This window comes from Symphalangus syndactylus, chromosome 6, assembly GCF_028878055.3.
Source record: "Symphalangus syndactylus isolate Jambi chromosome 6, NHGRI_mSymSyn1-v2.1_pri, whole genome shotgun sequence".
NCBI lineage: Eukaryota > Metazoa > Chordata > Mammalia > Primates > Hylobatidae > Symphalangus > Symphalangus syndactylus.
Window position 1 is genome coordinate 144,076,112 of NC_072428.2, and position 21,549 is coordinate 144,097,660.

Consider the following 21,549-nt stretch of genomic DNA (forward strand, 5'->3'; position numbering starts at 1 on the left):
ACAAAGTATTACAGTTCACCAGTTAAGAAATAAGTAACCTGAATACCTGGATGTTGCTGTAATAAATTGAATTCATAGTTTAAAAGCCCCACATATTAAAACTCAAGGCCCAAATTGATTCACTTGATCAATTCTACCCAACATTTATGTAAGAAATAGTACCAATTCTGCACAAACTTATTAGACAAATAGAAGAGGAGAAAGATATATTTCCAAAGTCCATTTCTTAGGGCAGTATTACCCTCAAATGAAAACCAAACAAAGAAGTTAAAAGAAAATAAAACCACAGATGACATTCTCTCATGAACACAGATGCAAAAATCCTCAACAAAATATTAGCAAATTGAGTCCAACAATATATAAAAAGGGGTAATACATCATGGTCGAATAGCTTATCCCAGCATGCAAGGTTGGTTTAACATTTGAAATCGAACAATGTAATTTACCATATTGACACACTACGACTAAAAAAGCAAAATAACATAATCATCTCAATAAATGCAGAAAAAGCATTTGACAAAATTAAACATACATTCATTATAAAAACTCTGAGCAAACTGGAAATAGACAGGAATATCTTCAACCTGATAGAAGATATCTATTAAAAATACCACAAATATCATACCCAATGGAGAACAATGAAGGCTTTCTCCTTAAGATTAGGGAAAAAAGCAAGGCTGTTCACTCTCACTACTTCTACTGAGCATTATACTGGCAGTTCTCTAGAATGCAATAAGCTAACCAAAAGCAATAAAAAGTGTCTAGATAGAAAAGAAAGGAAAAACCTATATACACAGGAAATATGATTTTGTAGAAAATTCTAAGACATATACAGAAAATATCTGCCAGAACAAATAATTACACGTATCAATGCTACAGAAAATAAGGTCAAGATACCCAAATGAATTTTGCATATTAGCAATAAACAATTGGATATTTAAAATATACATGTACTTTTATATGTACAAAGCATCAATTATAGTACATCTTTGGGAATAAATTTACAAAATATGGGCAAAATCTGTATTCTGAAAACTGCAAAACATTGCTGAGAGAAATTAAAGATTAAAACAATTTTCCTTTCAAGGTGTTTACACTCTAATGAAGAAAGCAGGCAATATTTAAGATAAATAGGTTAAAAAATATAAAATATGTATTAATATGATTAGACCTAGAGAAACAAATCAGAGAAAGGGGTATAAAAAGTCAGAGGCAAAGTGGTTAATATCTAGCTATATTAGCCATTGAAGGACATGGAAGGCCTCACTTAGAAGGTGACTCGAGATAAAAGCCAAAAGAAATGAAAGGTCAAGAGCATTTCAGGCAGAAGAAAGAGGAAGTGCAAAGGCCTTGAGAATGGCATGTGCCTGGCTTGCTTTAGGATGGACAGAGACTGGCGTGGCTGGAGTGAAGCGGATGGGACTGAGGGGAGAATACTGGGAGATGGATGCAGAGAGCTAAGAGGGAACTAGGTCCAGCAGGGCTGCCTGGTCAGTCAGGACTTTGGCTTTTCCCACAGGTGAGATGGGAAGCTGTGGGAAGGTTTCCCAGGGGAGCGATGTGATTTGCATATTTGAGAGATGGCCCTGGCTGCCTGGGAAAGCAGGTAGAAGGCCACTGCAATACCTCAGGAAAGAATGCACATACCTTAGACAAGGGTAATGAAAAGAACCAGTGAGGGAGGCAGGAGAAAAGCAGGTGATGAGTGTCCAGGAAGCCAGGTACAGTCAGGGCTTCGAGGAGTAGAGAGACTGGTCAGCTGTGCCAAGTAAGATGACAGCTGAGAAATTATGACATTTAGCAAAGTGAGTCTCTGATAACCTTGAGAAGAGCAATTGTGGTTGAGTGGTGGGGGTGAGAACATGACAGGCAGGAGTTTAAGAATGAATAGGAGGAGAAAAATGGAAGCATGGAGAATATTTTCAAGGGGAAATGGATAGACAGTTTTCCAAAGATAAAATCAACATTATCTAAAATGTGGATAGTAAGGATCAAATGTATCCGTAAGCAGGGAAACAAAAACTAAACTATCAATGAGGCATATTTACATCTACAGGAGGGTCAAAATTGAAGAAAAAACACCTTATGCTTCCAGAGGAGGGAAGAAAACATGCATTCATACATCTGTAGTGGGAGTGCACATTCCAAAAACATTTTTGAAAAACAATTTGGCAATACCTATTTAATTTTAAAACTATTCTATACAAAAATATGAAAACCACACATATATCAACAAAGACATAGATTGGGATCTTCATTACAACATTGTTTATAGTAAGAGCTCACTAGAAATGCTTATAATCTATCCTCATTATTCACAGCTTCTATATTTCCAAATTCACCCATGTGATAAAATGTATCTGTGAGCCCCGAGGTGATAATCACAGCACTTTTGCCGTTGTTCTCAGGCATAGTGGCAAAAGATTTGAGTTGTCCAATGTTGGCATTCCCAGCTGCAGCTGAACAAAGCACTATTCTGCTTTCTCGTTTCAACTTTCATACTGTGAACAACTGTCCTTTTCTGTTGTTCTATTTGGTGCTCCATTTGTTTGCATGTTTGTACCTTACGCTGGTGATCTCACTGTTGAAAATGGGTCCCAGGCATAGTGCTGAAGTACTGTATAGTGTCACTAAGGGCAAGAAGGCTGTGAACGCCTTATGGAGAAAATGCGTCTTTGAGATAAGCTTTGCTTAGGCACAACTCTTGTGTTGTTGGCCATGAGTCCAATGTTTATGAATCAACAATATATATTCGATAAGGTGTCCTTAAAAAGAAAGACACATAAAACAAGGTTATCTATTGGTCATTTGACTAAAATGTTGTGACCAGAGGTTCAAAGGAAACTAACGAACGTTGAGTCTCTCATAGAAGCAATGGTATCCACTAGTTGCACATGAACTAGTGTTCGCAATGACTTTATAGAACAAAACTACCATAAATAACAGGAATGGATTGTCTCTTTTTGTTGAGAATTGAGTGAGTAAATTAAAGTATATCCCAAGGTGTGCACCATGTGATATTATGAACTCTTTAAAGATCACTACTCAATCAAAGGAACCCAAGTCCTTGGAGTCATTTCCTTAAGGTACTGTTGCATGAGAAAACTAAGGTGCAGAGGAGCATAATGTGATGTCACTTCTTTTTTTTTTTTTTCTTTTGGAGATGGAGTCTCACTCTTGTTGCCCAGGCTAGAGTGCAATGGCGTGATCTCGGTCCGCCACAACCTCTGCCGTCCAGGTTCAAGCGATTCTCCGGCCTCAGCCTCCTGAGTAGCTGGGATTACAGGCACGCACCACCATGCCCGACTAATTTTGTATTTTTAGTGGAGACGGAGTTTCTCCATATTGGTCAGGCTGGTCTCGAACTCGCGACCTCAGGTGATCCACCTGCCTCAGCCTCCCAAAGTGCTGGGATTACAGGCGTGAGCCACCATGCCCGGCCAATGTGATGTCATTTCTAACCTCTGTCATCTCTGTGATTTCATGTGGTTGCCTGAGCATTGCGTAGAGTGATGTCCACCAGGTCAGCAATGTGGGCTCTGGGGGGTGGGTGTGGCTATCTGTGGAGCAATGTGCTTGCAGTGCAGAGGGCAGGGGCAATTAAAAGAAAACAGCACAGTTGATGGTATCATTTATGTGGGATGATGTTTGTACTATGAAGACATTTGAAGGAAAAAGTCATAGTTAGTCTTCTATGAACTGACTTGTAGAGATGCCCATGTTGGAAAAAGAGCAAGTTGCAAAATAATGTGTACAATGTGATTCTAGTCTAGTAACGACTCTGCTTATTACATGCTTCTTAGAATTAGTGAGAAAAAGGTTTCTAAACATATCAAGAGGTTGAGAGTCTTGTAGAAAAGTTTGCTTTTTAACGCTTATTTCTTTCTTTTTCTTTTCTTCCTCTCTCTTTTTTTTTTTTCTGAGATGGAATTTCATTCTTGTTGCCCAGGCTAGAGTGCAATGGCCCAATCTTGGCTAACTGCAACCTCTGCCTCCCAGGTTCAAGAAATTCTCATGCCTCAGCCTCCCAAGTATCTGGGACTACAGGCATGCACCACCACACCTGGCTAATTTTGTATTTTTTTTTTTTTTTTAGTAGAGATGGGGTTTCACCATGTTGGCCAGGCTGGTCTTGAACTCCTGACCTCAGGTGATCCACCCATCTCGGCCTCCCAAAGTGCTAGGATTACAGGCGTGAGCCACTGCACACAGCCTTTAATGCTTATTTATATTGGCTTGTCTCAGTAAGTCCAATAAGTATGTTTTGTTGAAATTTGAAAAAAAATACAAATAAAATGTGAAAAACATCAATTAGCTAAATATTATTCAGCTAACAAAGAAAGGATATAGCCAATTTATAGCTAATTAATTTTGAAAATGGCACCAGCAGATACAATTTTATTATAAGATTCTGACTTGTCATATGTAATGCTTTAAAATTCTTTGTCTATTTTTTCTTTTAGGAATCATTAAGAGCTGTCAGATATGAAATATCTCCAGATAGAGAGTATGCACTTTTTTCATACAATGTGGAACCTGTGAGTATTATCCTTTTCTGCCACAAAAGAATTGTTTCTTTATTCTAATATCTCAATAAGTGTATTTCGTTGACTCTTCTATACTTAGTGATCTTTGAATCCAGAAATATTTTGTACATCCTGGAAGTCTCTTTTGCATATCATACTGCCACCTAGGAGAGAGGAAAGGTATAAATATCTGCTTGGCAGGGGAAAAAAGTCACATATTTTAGAGGCTCTTTCATAGACTTTTCTTAGGAAGATGGTGAGAACTTGTCTCTTCATAGATATGAATCTTGCCCTTTTGTGCAATTATTTTTCTGGCTGTTTTCTCAATGAAATAATAGATTTTATCCTAAGAACAAAAAGCAACTGCCAGGTTCTCCTTAAACTGAAATAATATGTTAATTATCTCCTGGTCCTCATAGTGTTCTAGTGAAGAGCTGAAGCTATCACTTCCATTATTTAAATGCCTATTTTTAGCACTTCTGTATATATGAGCCTCCCATAAAATTTCACCAGAATTTTCTGTAAAATCTCACTGTGTTTTAGTAGCAGTCTAAAACTTCCTAAGCCAGGAACTTCCTTCTTCTTGTTTTTTCATTTAACATGCTGGTATTTCAAATTTCATTATGGCTCTTTAATTTTAAAGAAGCTGGAAGGTGAAGTTTATTTGTATAAGTGGAGAAGATGTTCAGTTTACAAGAGATAAGCAACTTTAGAAACGTATGTTTTAAGAACTTTCCTCTCTGGCAAATAAAAACAGAGTCTACCACTGCCTCCCTGGCATTTCTGAGACCATTTGAAATAGAGTTTCCTGGTGCTTCTGTGAGCTATAATGACTCCTGCATTTTAATTCAGGTCAGAATGGCTCCATGGTGAGTTTGAGAGAATCATTTCTGGTGTGAGACAGTCAAGCTTTTTGGTTTATATCCACTAGGAAAGCTGGGTATTGGTTTGTATGAAGATGCAAGTTCAATTCTGAATTCTTAAACTTTCTTTTAGAAGTTCATTGGACAACTAGATTACTGGAGATTTCAACTTTATTCTTCCAACTGTAGATTTTTTGGACTCTGTTTCAGTCTTCCATTTTTCCATTTTTAAACATCCATTTTATAAAGGTTTTCATTTTTTCCATCCAAATTCTTTGAAACAATGGGGCATCTTTATCTCTTTGATTGGGATCAGTTGGTGAACTTGACATTCTGAAAGGCTTGGGACTCTGCATTACCTAGACACAGCCTTACACTTGCCTCTTTCAGCCTCAGGCACCTGGGTGCGATGTTCACAGATCATAGACCATTTCAGCTTCCTTCATCACCCTTGAAAACCACCAAAAATATAATCTCCACACCTGTATAAAAGAAAAATGTTAGCAGATATTTGAAAGTCTTACATGGATTGTTCTGGGTTGCCCCAGGAGGCACAGCTAACACCTGAGTGAGAAATGCCTAGAAAGACAAATTGATTTCAGGTTATCTTCCTAGAGAATCTTTAATCATCAGAGCACCCCAACAGTGGGATGGAGGTAATGAGCATTCCGCTCCCAGATGCCTCAAAACAAAATGAGGTATCTGTTCTCCGGAATGTGACAGAGGGGTTCCCACACCCGTGTGATTGGAAGAGGCATTCTCTCGTCAGTGGTGCTGTAGTTCTGTGCATGAAACAATTCTCCACCACTTTCCTCTGCTTCCCAACGCTCTGTTTGAAAGAGCGCCCTGGGATCCCATTGAACCAGAAACCATTTTGATAAAGATCATTTTGCTAAAGATGAGTCTTCACCATGTGGAGCACTGGCTGTAAACAGGAACCTTGAAATAACCCTTTCTCACTGGGAAGCATCTGTTGGTGTTTGGAGTGAGATTCTTCGGTTTGTCTTCTCAACGGAAGGAAAACCTAGAAAGTTTGAAGTGTATTTAGAGAGCTATAAAAATGATAAAATATTGAAAATGTAAAAAAGTCTATAGAAACAGATACTTTTAACTTGAATAAAATAAGTAATCCTTAATAGTTTTCAGTACCGAGCAGTTACTGTATACATGACTATTCAAGCAAGGATTCTCTGCTCTTCTGGAGGAAAAATTATAAGGGAAATTATAACCTATAGGTTATAAGCAGTGTATCTTCTCTCTGAACCCCTTAGCGCTATACCAAGATACGATCCAAGTTCTTGAAATTCTATCAAATCCACGAAATATGTAACAAAAGGAAAATACCTCAGTTGTGAAATATCCTAATAACGTTCCATGTTTATTCTAGAAATGTGGGATCATGCTAATTAGCATACTTTTTCCTACTAAACTCTTCTAATATTACTAAATGTATAGCTTGGCTAGCATCCTTGAACATACACAAGTTAGGTCATCTTAACTATGCCAACCGTATGTTTTTCTTAGAGCTTCAAAAGTAGCCTTTAAAAAAGTGTTTCAAATATCAATTATCAAGTAAATTCGAGAAACAGCAAACCCAGGTTTCCATTTTCTCAAGCCTCAGACACCTATAGGTTATAAGAGGTGTGTCTGGAATGTGGAAAATAATAAACAGTAGTGTGTTTGTATTTATGTGGCACCAGCATTATAGTTTGCAGTGTGTGCCTATTTACACCATCTTATTTTATCTCAAAAGATCATTCCTGCTCCAAAGAGACATTTGCTAAATGAGTTTTATTTTATTTTATACATAAAATTTCATAAAATTTCTCAGTGTACAGTTTCTGAATATTCTCTTGAAATTAAGTTAGACATTGGAGAAATAGTAATTTTTTATTTTTAATTTGAAAATTGTATTAACTATACTAATTAAGCAAAATTGCCTTAAAACAAATGTATCTAATTAGAGCAGCCATGCTTTTTTATATTAAGATATATTTGACAAATATGAAACATTTCCAAATCTCTTTGGGGAGAGGGAAGAAGAATGTAAAATGCATTATCTAAGATCATTTAAAAATATTAATACTTTTTCCTACTAAACTATTTTAATATTACTAAATGTATAGCTTGGCTAGCATCCTTGAACATACACAAATTAGCTCATCTTAACTATGCCAACCCTATGTATTATTGAGAGCCTCAAAAGTAGCCTAGTATTAATATCTTAGATCATTTAAAAATATTAATTTCAAAGAGCTAAGAGAAAAATATTCTTCCTTAAAGAATCATTTCTGAAAGAGTCACTGAAGATTTGTGAGGAATTTCATTGCAATATTTAAAGGAGTTAGTTGAGATGATTGTTCTTAGTTGGATATTGCCAGTGGGAAGATCATTCTGGTCCAAATGAAATTCTGTCCAAAATCTGGCCAGATTTCAAGATTTTTTTCCTGAAATCCCAATCACACAGTCATTCAGTCAGTAAAATGTGTTGATACACTGATCTGTTTATAAACTGTTCATTTAACTGAAATAGATAAACCAATCCGTTTTAGTTACTTGTCACTGCATAGCAAATTATCCCCAAACATAGCAGCTTAAGACAAAACAACACGTGTCATCCCAGTTTCTGCTGGTCAGAAATCTGGGCTCAAGTTAGCAGGATCCTTGCACTCCAGGTCTTCTATAAAGATGACATCTTTATAGATGACATAAAGATGTCAAGGTGACATCCAGGCTGCAGTTGCATCTGAGAGCTCACCTGGGGAGGGGTCTGCTTCCAAGCTCACGGCTTGGGTGTTGACAGGGCCCAAATGCCATCCTTAGAGATGGGTTCTGCTCAGTCCTGAGAGAAGATAGTTTGCTGCTGAGCTTTTCACGGAAGGAATTGGAAGCAGTTTTCATATTTGATAAATTTCTACTCTTTTCCTGCCATTGTGGTGAGTTGATAGAGCCTGTTTTGTTCTCTAAGGGACTGTGAAATGTATAATTCATATAAAGCTTGAAGAACACCCTGATGTGGATGATCCTGATCAAACCCGCTTGGTGAGGTGAACCCCAACTACATCCCAGAAACTTCTATGCACCCATCTGGTCAAGTTACCCATTTATCTGTATCTTAATTTTAAAAAATAACTTGAGACTTTATAAACATAATATAAGGGATTGGGCTATAAATTATTGAACCCATATTGTGGACTAAATTATAACTGCTGCAAATCAATTCAGGTAATTCTGAGTATATGAGTTTCTTTTTTTTCCTTTTTTTTTTTTTTTTTTTTTTTTTTGGCAGTGTCTCACTCTGTTGCCCAGGCTGGAGTGTGGTGGCCTGATCTCAACTCACTGCAACCTCCCCTTCCTAGGTTCAAGAGATTCTCCCACCTCAGCCTTCTCAGTAGCTTGGATTACAGGCACCCGCCACCACGCATGGCTAATTTTTTTTTGAGACAGAGTCTCACTCTGTCCCCCAGGCTGGAGTGCAGTGGCACAATGTCAGTTCACTGCAACCTCTGCCTCCCAGGTTCAGGCGATTCTCCTGCCTCAGCCTCCTGAGTAGCTGGGATTACAGGTGTGCACCACCACACCCAGCTAATTTTTGTACTTTTGGTATAGACAGGGTTTCACCATGTTGGTCAGGCTGGTCTCAAACTCCTTACCTCATTTGATCCACATTTGATCCACTCCCAAAATGCTGGGATTACAGGGGTGAGCCACCACACCCGGCCAATTCTGAGTATATGAGTTTCTATGTTGCAAGAAATATAGCTATTGTTATAATATGGTTCTGATATTTACTGCCATCCCTTCTTCATTACAAGAAGGGATGAAATCTTTGTCCTGGAGTGGCTAAGGGAATTGTGTTTCTTGATTCTCGTGCTCTTGGACTGGTTCTTTCTGCACTGTCTACAGAGCCTTTCCTGGGCCCACCTCTGGGAACCAGTTGATCCAAGCATTTTCTGCTGGACGAAGGCCTTGCACATTCTCATGTGTCAGGGCTGCTATCAGAATTGCAGGGAGCTCTCTGTCTCCCTCTGCAGTGGCCTCAGAGGGCAAACTGAAGAGCAGGGCCTGTGTGTGCCATTTCTACCGCGCCTGCTGCCCTTTCTGCATCAGCCCAGTAGCTGCTGCGGCAGCAGGAGGCGAATCTCACCTTCAGCAGGTTCTCCCTCTGAGAAGGCGATGAACGAACAGCCTGTCCACCACCCGCTGAGACCAGAAGCTGCCCCTGCACTGCCTGGAAGTGCATCCTGCACCCATCAGCATCACTTCAAGCCCTTTTATCCTGGGATGAATTCCTGTGTCTCAATCCCAACCATCTTTCCTTTGCAACCGAATTTATAAATAATGGTCCAGATTGTTTTGTCAGCATCCTGCCTGACGTGTTACTGTTAGCCGATATAAGGCCAACTTCTCTGTGACACTTACTACATGAGATTATCAAAAATGGTCATCACTGATTTTTGAAATGTGTGTTTTCACATAGCTCTTAGCACAATGCATGCAGTTTCATAATACTGTGAAAATCAAATAATACATCCACGTTCTTGGGAAACTGTTTAAAGGCGAAGCCTGTCTAAGCAGCGTAAGATAATGCTGATGTGGGCTCCTGTCCCTCGTAGACTGCTGCCTCCTGTTGTGAATCTGATCAGCAGCCTCAGGGGACAGAGATTGTTTCTGTTGTGGAAGGCCACTGGCTGTTCTTAGTTTCATCTGTTTTTGAAATTATAGATTTTTAGGGTGTTTTTTGGTTGTTGTTCTATTGTTTTGACACAGAACTGGCTCAAAACTAACAATTATTTTCTTGTTTGTTTTTTATTTTTATTTATATTTTTACTCAGCTTTTGGAGCTAAATGTAAAAGCACAAACTTAGGCATAGAAAAGATGTAGCCCTAACAATGGCTCTTTTCTCAACAAAATGCAAACTTCGTTAAGGTGATGCTGTGCGTGTGTGTGTGTGTGCGTGTGTGTGTGTGTGGTGTCTGTGTGTGTGGTGTGTGTGTGGTGTGTGTTTGTGTTGTGTGTGTGTGTATATGTGTGTGGTGTGTATAGGTGTGTGTATGTGTTTGGTGTGTGTGTTGTGTGTGTGATGTGCGTGTTTGGTGGTGTGTGTAGTGTGTGTGTGTGGTGTGGTGTGTGTATATGTGTGGGGTGTGTGTGTTTGTGGGTGTGTGGGTGGTGTGTGTATGTGTGTGGTGTGGTGTGTGTGTGGTGTGTTTGTGTGGTGTGCTGTGTGTGTATGTGTGTGATTGTGTGGTGTGTATGTGGTATGTGTATGTGTGTGTGGTCTGTGTGGGGGGGTGTATGTGTGTGGTGTGTGTGTGATGTGTATGTGTGGTGTGTGTATGTGGTGTCTGTGTGTGGTGTGTGTTTGGTGTGGTGTATGTGTGGTGTGTGTTTGTGTGGTGTGTGTATGTGTGTGGTGTGTGTGGTGTGTGTGGTGTGTATGTGTGTGATGTGTGTGTAGTGTGTGTGTGGTGTGTGTGTGGTGTGTGTGTGGGGTGTATGTGTGTGGTGTGTGTATGTGTGTGTGTGGGGTGTATGTGTGTGGTGTGTGTGTGGGGTGTATGTGTGTGGTGTGTGTGGTGTGTGTTTGTGTGGTGTGTGTTTTTGTGTGGTGTGGTGTGTGTGTGGTGTGTGTGTGGTGTGTATGTGGTATGTGTATATGTGTGTGGTGTGTGTGTGTGGTGTGTGTGTGTGTGTGTGTGTGTGTAGTGTGTGTGTGTGTGTTGTTCTGGCTAGTGGAGGAATTGGAGGATTTTACTTACCTGCAGCATTCCAGCGGATCTACAGGTTTTGAGGTTTCGGGATCGATTCTTTTGTGTATAGTTTTTGCAGAGCATGTGAAATATTTATTTGTCTCATGCAGGGCTACAAAAAGAGGCTTTTGCACACATCCCCAGGCAGGGGAAAGTCCTAATGAGACCATGCATGCCGGGCCAGCCTGCAGTGGAGGGGTTGTCATAAGCGGCAGTTTGTGTCCGTGATTTGAGGAGCACAAAAAACACCTCCCCTACCATCGCCCCACACAGGGACACCGCTGTGAGTCGCCTTCTAATTGGTCTTTCTGCTTCTCCCGTGCCCCCATCCCGCTGGTCTGCACAGCGTGGCCACAGTGATCTTTTGACAGGTCAATCAGGGTGCATCTCTGTCTGCATCCACCGCTGCATAATAGTGATGGACGCTCACTCCTGCAGAGGCCCGAGGCCACGGGAACTGAGCCCACACTCCACACTCTGCCCAACCACGATGACCTTCCTGTATAACTCAGTGCTCCTGAGTCCCTTCCAAATTCAGGGCCTTTGAACTCATGGTGCCTTCTCCCCCTAGAACATTCAGACCTACAGGAAAACACACGTGCCTTTTGTAGTAGAAAGGGAGGAAATAGCTGAAAATGTAGGTAGCTTTGTTTCTAGGCCTAGTGAGAGAATCATTGAGTTCCTTTCAATGCATTATTTTGTTAATCCCCCCAACTTTTGAGATAAGGTCACTTGTTGCGAGTGATGGTGGAGGAGTGGGCGAGTTTGAGGGAGTGTGATCTGAAGACAGAGTGCTTGAGTGGTCTCAGCAGGCCGGGTACAGCCCCTGTGGACCGATGCGTGGGAAATACCAGGCTCTTGTGGGAGGAGGCTGCTCGCTATCTCCCATGAGTATTCAGCACCCACGGCCTGCACGGAGACCCTGGTGGGTGTCCCCTGGGGCTAGGAGTTTGGCAAGTAAGAGAGATCAGGTATTTTCAGAGGAGTGGTGATTGCCACAGGCCTCAGAAACACCGGGTCTGGGAAGAGTGAAGCCAAGAGGAGCCAGAGGTAGAAAATGGTGGCGTTGATGGATTAGCAGTTTTGGGTTGGGTCAGAAGTCCAAGGTGGTGGGGTAACTTGTGCAGAGGCAGTGGAAGGGTAGAGTGGGGATATCAGAAGGTAAGTGCAGCTAGGTTCCTGTGATGATGGGATTCATAGGAGGAGTGAAAAGATGAAGGACGGGTCAAGGGCTGACAGGTTTGAACAAGGCATGGTTTGGGGGAGGATGGCCTGGAAGACCCTCAGCGGTGCTTTAGGAGGGGGGCAGAGAGCCCCAGAGACCCCAGGGACTCACAGGGGGAGGAGGAGGAAAGAATCAGGGAGGGCCATGGGGAAGGACCCCCTGTCCATCTTGCAGCGTTTAGAACATGGGAGGGTGGGATTAGAAAGAACCTGCATGGAAGAGATGAAGCCGAGGCCCCTGAGAGCCCGGCCTGTGCAGGTGGGAGCTGGAAGGTGACAAACTCCGGGAGAGACTGCAGGTACAGGAGCAGCTGACTGATCAAAGCGCAGATGTTTCAGGGGACACTGTGGAAGTTTAGACAGCCAGGGGCAGGTCAAGGATTGGGTCCTCCAAAGCCGTGTGGGGTGTCTGTGAAGAGCACTGTTGCTTGGCCTCCTGCAGTGATAATGTAGTAATAATAAGTCCTGAAGACCACGCACCAGCTTGCCAAAGGGATCTGACTCTTCTCCATGAACCAGTGACGTGTGTAACGGGTAAGAAAAGAAGTGAAGAAATGTAACTGAAGAGAGAGTGGGTTTGCTGCGTGAGATGTGAGACAGAGAACACTCGATTGCTTTCATTAGGAATGGCCATCGTTGTAATGTAGCGAGGGGAGAATGACTCAAGTACTTCTGGAAGGATTGGTTCTTCAATTCCGACGTAGCTGGCCATTATCGTGGGGGAGCTCATTAGTGGCAATTACTTTCAGAGTCTCAACAGCGATTAATATAGACCCAGTTACTCAGGCCTTCTGAACAACAATTAAGGCATAGAGACTTTTAGTGTAGACCATTATCTCTACTTCATGGTTACAGCATTTTTAAACTACGAAAGACTGTACAGATTAATCATTGTTGTGTGTTAGGACCAATTCCATTTGTGATTTAGGGCTCCAACTGCTGTGGAGAAAATAATTTCACAACATGTTAACTTAAGACGCCAGCCAGAGCATTACCAGTAATATCACACGCATTGCCATTTTAGCACAGGGTTAAAATTAGAAAACCATTTCTTGAAACAGGTTAGGACATGCTTTTGCTTGTCTTCTACTCAACTAAAATTATTGTTTTTATGATGCCAAATAGACTTTCCAGAATGTCGTTGTCAAAAGTTTATGGTGTTCCCGCATCTCTCTTGGTGTTTTTCACGGTAAGGCAGCTCATCATTGCCGAGCCTTGCGACACTCTGTGCCACAGCATAGCAAGTGCCTGGGAATTTTGTAGTTTTCGCAAACAATAGGTTTTCGTTTTCTAATGCTCTTTTCCCCACCGTATCAGGTTGCTTTAGTCTTGAGAGTTTATGATAGATGAAAGCTTGAGCATTGAGAGAGCCTTGGGTACCGCCCTGGCAGGCTGCGTGCAAGAGTGAGCAGGGGCTGTTCGGGCTTGGCAGGCTTTGGTGAGGCATCAGCTGTGACTATGCTTTGGGCCAAGTCCATAACCATAGTTTTTGAATCTGTAGAAATTAATGAGCACAAGGGGTGAGTTGCTTGAACAGTTCCCAAATTGGGTGCCGCCTTGGGTCTCTCAGTGACTTGCCTCTACTGAACGGTGGTGCCAATTTAACAGACACCAGAGTGTCTGGGTTTGTATGATTTCCTTTGAGCGTCTGTGCCTGTCCGTGAGGGTAGGTGTGCATGTGTGCACAAAGGGAGTAAGTAGTAAGTACTTTCTCACTAAAAGTGGGAGATGAAGCGGGGAGGAACATGCAGGGTTATTCTTCCAGCGGCACTGCAATCTGCTGCATGATTCAGAAATCATAAACTGGAAAAATAGCCATTCTTTTAAGTAGAAGGAGCATGGCTATGCATCACTCCATAATCTAGCTCCCCACCTGAGCCACACGTGCAGAGCTTCAAGAGGCTCTGAATTGTTTCTGGCTGCCATGAGAGCTGCCAGAGATAACCAATTATCCAAAGAAGAAAAATCTGCCGGGCACGGTGGCTCACGCCTGTAATCCCAGCACTTTGGGAGGCCGAGGTGGGCGGATCACCTGAGGTTGGGAGTTCAAAGACCAGCCTGGTCAACATGGTGAAACCCCATCTCTACTAAAAATACAAAAATTAGCCGGGCATGGTGGTGGGCGCCTATAATCGCAGCTACTCAGGAGGCTGAGACAGGAGAATCGCTTGAACCTGGGAAGTGGAGGTTTCAGTGAGCCAAGATCATGCCATTGCAATACAGTCTGGGCAACAATTGAAACTCTGTCTAAAAAAAAAAAAAAAAAAAAGAAAAGAAAAAGAAAAATCTTATGTTTATGTTTTCTTACTCTTGGAATGAAGAAATATGCAAGTACGAAAATTCATGAGCAGATTTGGTAGGTATCTAGCTCTGATTAAATGATTTCTTAGAAATAAGAATTAGTGAAATCAACCACTTTTTAAGTTACAAAATATTACAATGATCAGTTTTAACCTTACCCCCTGCCCTGAATGAACTAATTGTTTTTCTTAGAGCCAGGTAAGGGCCTGCCATTGGCAAGCTTGCACCTTGAGTTAGGGTTAAGTTGTCATGAGTCAAATGCCAGCCATGTCCTCTGCTGCCCCCCATGGGGGGGCCCAAAGTGCAGGAGTGACAGAGAGGAGCAGAGGCAGATGGGCAGCAGGGAGATGGACTGGCAGGTACCCGTGTCCTCACAGGTATTTACGTGTCATTCCCTCTGGACGGTTTCTGAACTGTGGGAACTCCGCCACGTGCATCGATGGGAGAAGAGCCAGGCAGAGACACAGTAAGGAGGGCAAGTTAACCATGTGACCTTAGGGATACTTGGCGAAAAGTAGGCTAACCTCCGTGCACACCCTGGAACAAAATCTTTAAAAGAGAGAGCACGAAAGAGAGAGAGAGAGAACACTTTGCCTGGAATGAGCCCCATTATCAGACACTACGTCTCCCAAATTAGCAGTGCCCTTGGTTTCTGGGCAGGCTGAGTTTCCTGCGCATTGGAGGGGATAGGATGTAGCGGTGAATAACAGTTAGTAAGACTCCAAAATCAAGTGGGTATGTCTGATGATCTGCCTCTCCCTCCCCCTTACACACACACACACACACACACACATGCACACATATTCTCCCTCCCCCTTACACACACACACACATTAAAACACACACACATTCATTGCTCTTAGTATATTTCCTCCCTACCTCCCTAACTTTGACCATTGACAAATTTTTCTTTCTTAAGTCTTGAGGCAGTACACTCGGGTGGAACTCCCTTCCTTGTGATACATCCACGTCTTAGTGAATGATGAATGGCACGTTGTTGATTTGTTAGTAATTCCAACAGACAAAGATGTGGCCTGAGACTGCCCGTCACCCACTCTATGATGGCTTCTGCAGCCTGCTTTCCTCCCTCCAGGGCTGCCATTAGAGCCTGAGAGGTCCAGGCGCTGTGAGACTTTGTGTGGTGCAGATGATGTCAGGGTTAGAAACTGACATTCAACATGAGCTGAGGCCCATGGTCCCAAAAATGTGTGTGAGTTGTAGTTGTCCGAAGATGTGAGATGACAAGAGGCTTGAGTCAAGGAAGGCCAATGGAGAAGAAAGCCTGGAAGGAGAGGAGGAGCCGGGTTGAAGAAGAGAGGAATGGGGAGAACCTTCTGGGTGCGATCACTGCAGAGGAACAGAGGCAGCCGTGGGAAGTGCCTGCGGGGGACAGAGCAGGGAGCATCAGAGAGGAGCTGAAAGTGCTCAAGTATCAAAAGAAGGCAGAAGAAAGAGCGGCAAAAAGGAGAGAAAAGTCAACATAAAAATTTAACACGGGTCCCTTCTGCTGATAGAAGCCTTCCCAGTGCCTGTGGTGGCCACCTTCCTAACGTGACCTGAGATCCAAATTCAGAAACAGCCTCTGTTCCCTCCACTCCCAAACTGTTTCTTCTGCTTGCCCTGCATTCATTTCTTGGAAGTTTTTTAAGTGTATAAGAGCCCAGGTTGGCCAGGGCAGGGGCTTAGGGAAGCAAAGGAACCGGAAACCTGTGTCCGCTGAATTGCAGAGCAGGAATAAGGGACTCTGCAGAAAACAGCATGACAAAGAGCCGTGGATACAAGCGAGGATAGGGGGAGAGAGAGCTAAGAAGGCAGAGGGTAGTTCTGTTTGATCGTGCACTTGGGGAAGGTGGAGAGAGAAGGGGCCGTGAAGAGACGGAACGGACTAGCAGAGGAGATTTGTGTTGGGAAAAGGAGGCAGAGGGGACAGGAAGGAGGGGACAGAAGAGGAAAGAGCCCGGAAGGGCCAGGGAACCCTGCCTGCCATGGTCCTGCCCCGCTTCCTCCCACACACCCTGATGCACCTGTGACTGCCCTGGCACCTCAGCAGCTTCAGAACAGGGAAAGGAGGAGAACACGGGTTTCACAGGAGGAGAAGCAAGGAGGACCCAGGGAGCTGGGATGCCCTTTGATTCTCAACCCTGTCCACATGATCGAACCTGGGGGATGACAGCTTATTAGCTACAACTTGAGTTGACAACAAAGAGCTTCTGGAGCCTTTCAGGCCGTTTTGAAACAGGCAGATCTTCTCTGCAGTCATGTCTAATGCAGCGAACAAAACAACAGTGTCCCCTGCAGGTGCAGGGACTTCTGGCCTGAGACAGCAGAATAATCACTCCTGGAGTGGGAAGGTTGGCTTGTGTGTTGTACGTGGCCATCAGCGGCGTCTCATTTCAGACTTTCTCATGTCCCCAGAATGTCCCGGGGTTACTGAAAAGGCCCCGCTCTCCTTCCACCCGCCTTCTCCTGCTGTTAGAAACCAGCATTTTGCCCTATTGTCCCTGCATCCCCACATATCACCCAGAGGCAGCTTTAGGCCCCCTGTCCTGGGCCACCCTTGGCATAACTGTGAGTAGACCCAGGGTGCCCACCACAGCCTCCTTTCCTCAAGGGCAGCTGCCCCCTCGGTGCCCTGCTCACTGTGAGCAAATACATATTTAAAGACATATTCTGCTGCTTCCCAAAGGGACCAGCCACCACCTGCACTCCTCATCCTGGTGGAAACAGTCCGAGTGCTTGCTTCGGGAATCAAAAGTTTCATTGAGTGCAGATGTAGTGATCCTGGCAAACCCTGGAAACAGAAAATCAGCTGAAGGGGTGTTTGGAGATGAGGAAATGTGCTGGTTATAGCCACATGCATGTCCTGAGGATGATTGTTTGTTTACAACATTTCTGTGAACAAAGAACATACAGGGACAGAAATAAGTTAGTTTCCAAGAATCTTGTGATGGGCTCCATTTATCTGCCCCATCGGGTTTCTAGAAGAGGGGAGAATGCTGCTTTGGTTCTCCTCCGTCGACGGCGGAACTACTGAATGGGAAGCTGAGACGGCCGAGCTGAGTGGGCAGAGGAGGGTGGAGGCCCCCCACCTTGCCAGCTTCCCACAGGGTCTCTTCCTCCTCCTCCTGTTTCCTAAGCTTCTCAGCTGGGCTTCAGATGTCAAGGTCTCCTGGCTCCTGTCACTTCACCTTCTCTTCTCAGCTGCCACTGGACCATACGCATTTCAGGTTGCTCAGATCTCTCCCACTGCAAAACAAATCAAAGACAAAAAAGTTACCTCTCTCTCAACCCATACCCATGTCCTCCTCTGGTTCTTCCCTTCACAGTCAAATGACTAAAGAAAGAAGCAGCTGGACTCTCCTCTCTGTCCCCTCCCCACTCACTCTTCCGTGTGTCTCCCACAGAGTGGAACAAGTGCTCAGTGCTCAGCCACCCAGCCCCTGGGGAAAGGTATGAGTGTCTTCCCCATGTTATACCCCTGGGGGACGGTATGAGTGTCTTCTCCATGTTATACTCCCAGGGGAAGGTATGAGTGTCTTCTCTGTGTTATGCCCCCGGGGGAAGGTGTGAGTGTCTTCCCCACGTTATACCCCTGGGGGAAGGTATGAGTGTCTTCCCCGCATTATACCCCAGCGGACGGTATGAGTGTGTTCCCCGTGTTATACCCCCGGGGAAAGGTATGAGTGTCTTCCTTGTGTTATACATTAGGAGACGGACTTCGAGAGATTGCACGGTTTCTGCAGTGCCAGGGATGGAGGGCTGTGGTTCCAGGTATTCCTCTCTGCAAGCACCTACTCTTGATGGAGGCTCTGCTGCCCCTGAGCCCGCTGGCAACTGTACTTGGCCCCCCACCACGCAGCAAAACTCTCACCCATCTTGCCAGCAGTCTTCTCGCCCTGGAATTCACTGGTGCCTGTTTTAGGCTGCCTGGGCTGCCATAGCAAAATGCCACAGACTGGGCAGCTTAAACAACAGACGTGTGTATCTCACAGTTCTGGAGGCTGGAAGTCCAAGGTTAAGGCGCCAGCAGGTTGGTTTCTGGTGAGAGCTCACCTCCTGTGTAATTTTGGGTGGACACAAACATTCGGTCCATATGCCAATCTCCTCAGGCCTCCTGTGGCAGAATTGGAGGCCGCCCACCCCTCCCTCTTCCTCAGTCCTTGGTCCGCAGGCCCTGGCTGCCCTCTGGCTGCCTCCTGGCCAGTTAGGAGGTCCCCAGGTGTGCAGGCTTGATTGGATATCCCAGTCCCACCCAAGGTCATCTTCTCTTCTCCTCACTCTCCCTGGGCAACTTAACCTACCACGGCAACTACTGCATCGGCTGCTGCCTCCCAAAACGCGATACACTGAGTGGCGGCTGCAGCCTCCCCAGGAAGCCCGTTAGAAACACTGACTCGGGACCCAGCCCACACCCTGATCAATCAGAAGCCTCGCGTGGAGGAGATCTGCATATGACTCGTGGGTACACTGCTGAGACACATTAACCTCGACAACAGGGCTCCCGCATCACGTCTCTGTTCCAGACCTCTGACTCGGGTGTCAGACCTGTGTGCTGCTGTCTCCGGGGAGCGCGGAGGGCCCTCAGACACAGTATGTGCGACTGATCTCATCCACTTCATCCCACATTGGCCCCACGTCCTGCCTGCGACATCAGCACTTTAGGAAAAACGCCATTGTCCCCTCCTCACCAGGACCCTGGCTAGAGGCCTTGTGTCTCCCTGGCGCAGGCAGCATCGCCATCCCCCTGCCTTTGGGATATGTCCCTTCCACTACCCCATCGCCACTGCCCAGTTCAGCCCACCTTAGCTGTTATCTAAAAAACCACATCTGCCTCCAGGACCTCTTTGCCTCAGCCTCCCCGCCCCACACATCTTCAATCTGCGCTGGCCACGCTGCCTTCAGGGTGACCTTTCTCAGTGCCAATCAGGTAACTCATTCCCAATCTGCACCTCTTCCCTTCCCCCTTGCCGTCCCACCTCCTCCTTCCCTCTCACCTCTGGGCCTTTGCAGGTGCTGTTCCCTCTGCTGGGAGCACCTGCCTCCTCCACTGCCTCACAATTCTCCCGCGCCCTTCCAGCCTCTTCAGCAGCAGGCCTTGGACTCCACAGGAGCGGGCTCCCTCCCATACCCGTGCACACCCGCGGGACCCACGGCACTGTCGACGGTTTTCCAGTTTCCTGCCTATGAGTCCCCCCACTCCAAGGGACTTTGAGATGCTTGCAGGTGGCCTGGGACATGGCTGATCCACAATAGAGCCTCGGGAAATATCCGACCCATTGCAAAGGGGACCGTCCCCCACCCCCATGTGGTTTCAAGGCCACTCCTAGGCTGTGAGTGTTTATGTGAAAAGAGTGTTTGCCACGTTGCTCAGGACACCCATCCTGGCAATGAGCAGCTGCAGCTTCCAGGATTTTCCCTTCTTAAATGCACTTCTGTTAAGCTGTGCATGGAAGAGGTCTGTTCTGTTGAAATATTTTCCAGAGACTTTCTTACTAAGGAGGCCTTTCATGTTATAAATATTTAAACCTGCTTTGCAGCCGGTCGCTACGATTACTCAGCTCAGAAAGCATGCACAAAGCCTGCCTCTAGTGGACGATCCTGTGCTATTCATCGGCCTCTCTTAAATGTCTTCGTGATTTCAATTTATCTTTATATAACATATATATACATATCTTTATATAACATATAAAATTTAACTTTTTCTTTTTAAAAATATGTAGAGCTACTTTTTGTTGTGCAATTCTATGAGCTTTAAGACCTGGATAGACTTGTGTAACCATCACCACAAATTGGGATACAGAACAGCCCCATCACCCCCAAAAATTCCTCCCGCTCTGCTTCCTTCAGGGCAAGCCCTCCCTCCACCCCTAGCCCCTGGCAGCCACAGACCTGTCTTCAGTCTCTGTAGTTTAGCCTTTTTTAGAAGGTCATATAAACGGCATCAAGCAGTATATAAAGACTAGCTTCAAAGTGGAGAAAACGTTCGGCCTCTACGGCATTTTAATGCCTGCATAGTCTTTAGGGTAATTTTGCTCTAAGAACGATTTTGCTGTTTTGGTGAAATATGTAATACTAGGGTAGACTACGGAAGATGTGCTTACTGCGCTCTTACCCTCAATGTCAAAAACCCAGCAGACTTTCATTACCGCATCCCCTCTGTACAGGATCAAAGTGCCCACCCTTAGAAAGTCTGATGAGACGGAGAAGAATGACTCCCGAGGATCAGGAAAGACAGGCTGAGTGAGCGGTGTCCTGGTCTAAAGCCTGTGAGCACTGCGGTTGTCCCTCAGCACCCCTGGGGAGTGGTTACCAGAACCCCCGTGGGTACCAAACTCCACAGATGCTCAAGCGCCTTAGGTAAAATAGTGTAGTATTTCCCTATAACCTACACACATCCTTCCGTGTACTTGAAATCACCTCTAGGTTACTCGTAGTACCAAATACAATGTAAATGCTATGTAAAGAGTTGTTCTGCTGTACTGCTTAGGAAATAATGACAAGAAAAACATCTGTACATGTTCAGTACAGATGCATCCATCCTTTTCTTCCCGAATCTTTTTGATCCTTGGTTGGTTGAATTTGTGGATACAGATCCCACAATACTCAGAGCCGATTGTAATTCTGAAGGAGGGGGCTTTGGGGCGGGAGCCTACAGGAAGCTGGAGGCAGGGCACTGGGGGCTTGAAAGTGAAAATGTCAGTCATGAGCATGGGAGAAAGGAGAGGAAGGCAGGGGAAGGCACTCCAGATGAAAGAACCCCCTAAGTGCAGGCTGGAGGTGGGATGGCACTGTGAGGGCAGGAGAGGGAGGATAGGTGATTCACCTGGAGCAGACAGTATGTGCAGTGGAGGGGCAAGCAGGCAGGCCAAGGTAGGGCTGAA

At 44.7% G+C, this 21,549-nt stretch overlaps 1 protein-coding gene across 6 annotated transcripts in view; it reads left to right on the forward strand.

Annotated features, from left to right (window-relative positions):
- The window catches only part of DPP6 (dipeptidyl peptidase like 6), a 1,185,884-nt gene that overhangs the window by 848,153 nt on the left and 316,182 nt on the right, over positions 1 to 21,549 (forward strand). For all 6 annotated transcript variants that reach the window (XM_063641745.1, XM_055269771.2, XM_055269769.2 and 3 more), the window contains one exon: positions 4,464 to 4,538. In XM_063641745.1, coding sequence (XP_063497815.1) covers positions 4,464 to 4,538 — 75 coding nt within the window. The remainder of the gene's footprint in view (positions 1 to 4,463; positions 4,539 to 21,549) is intronic.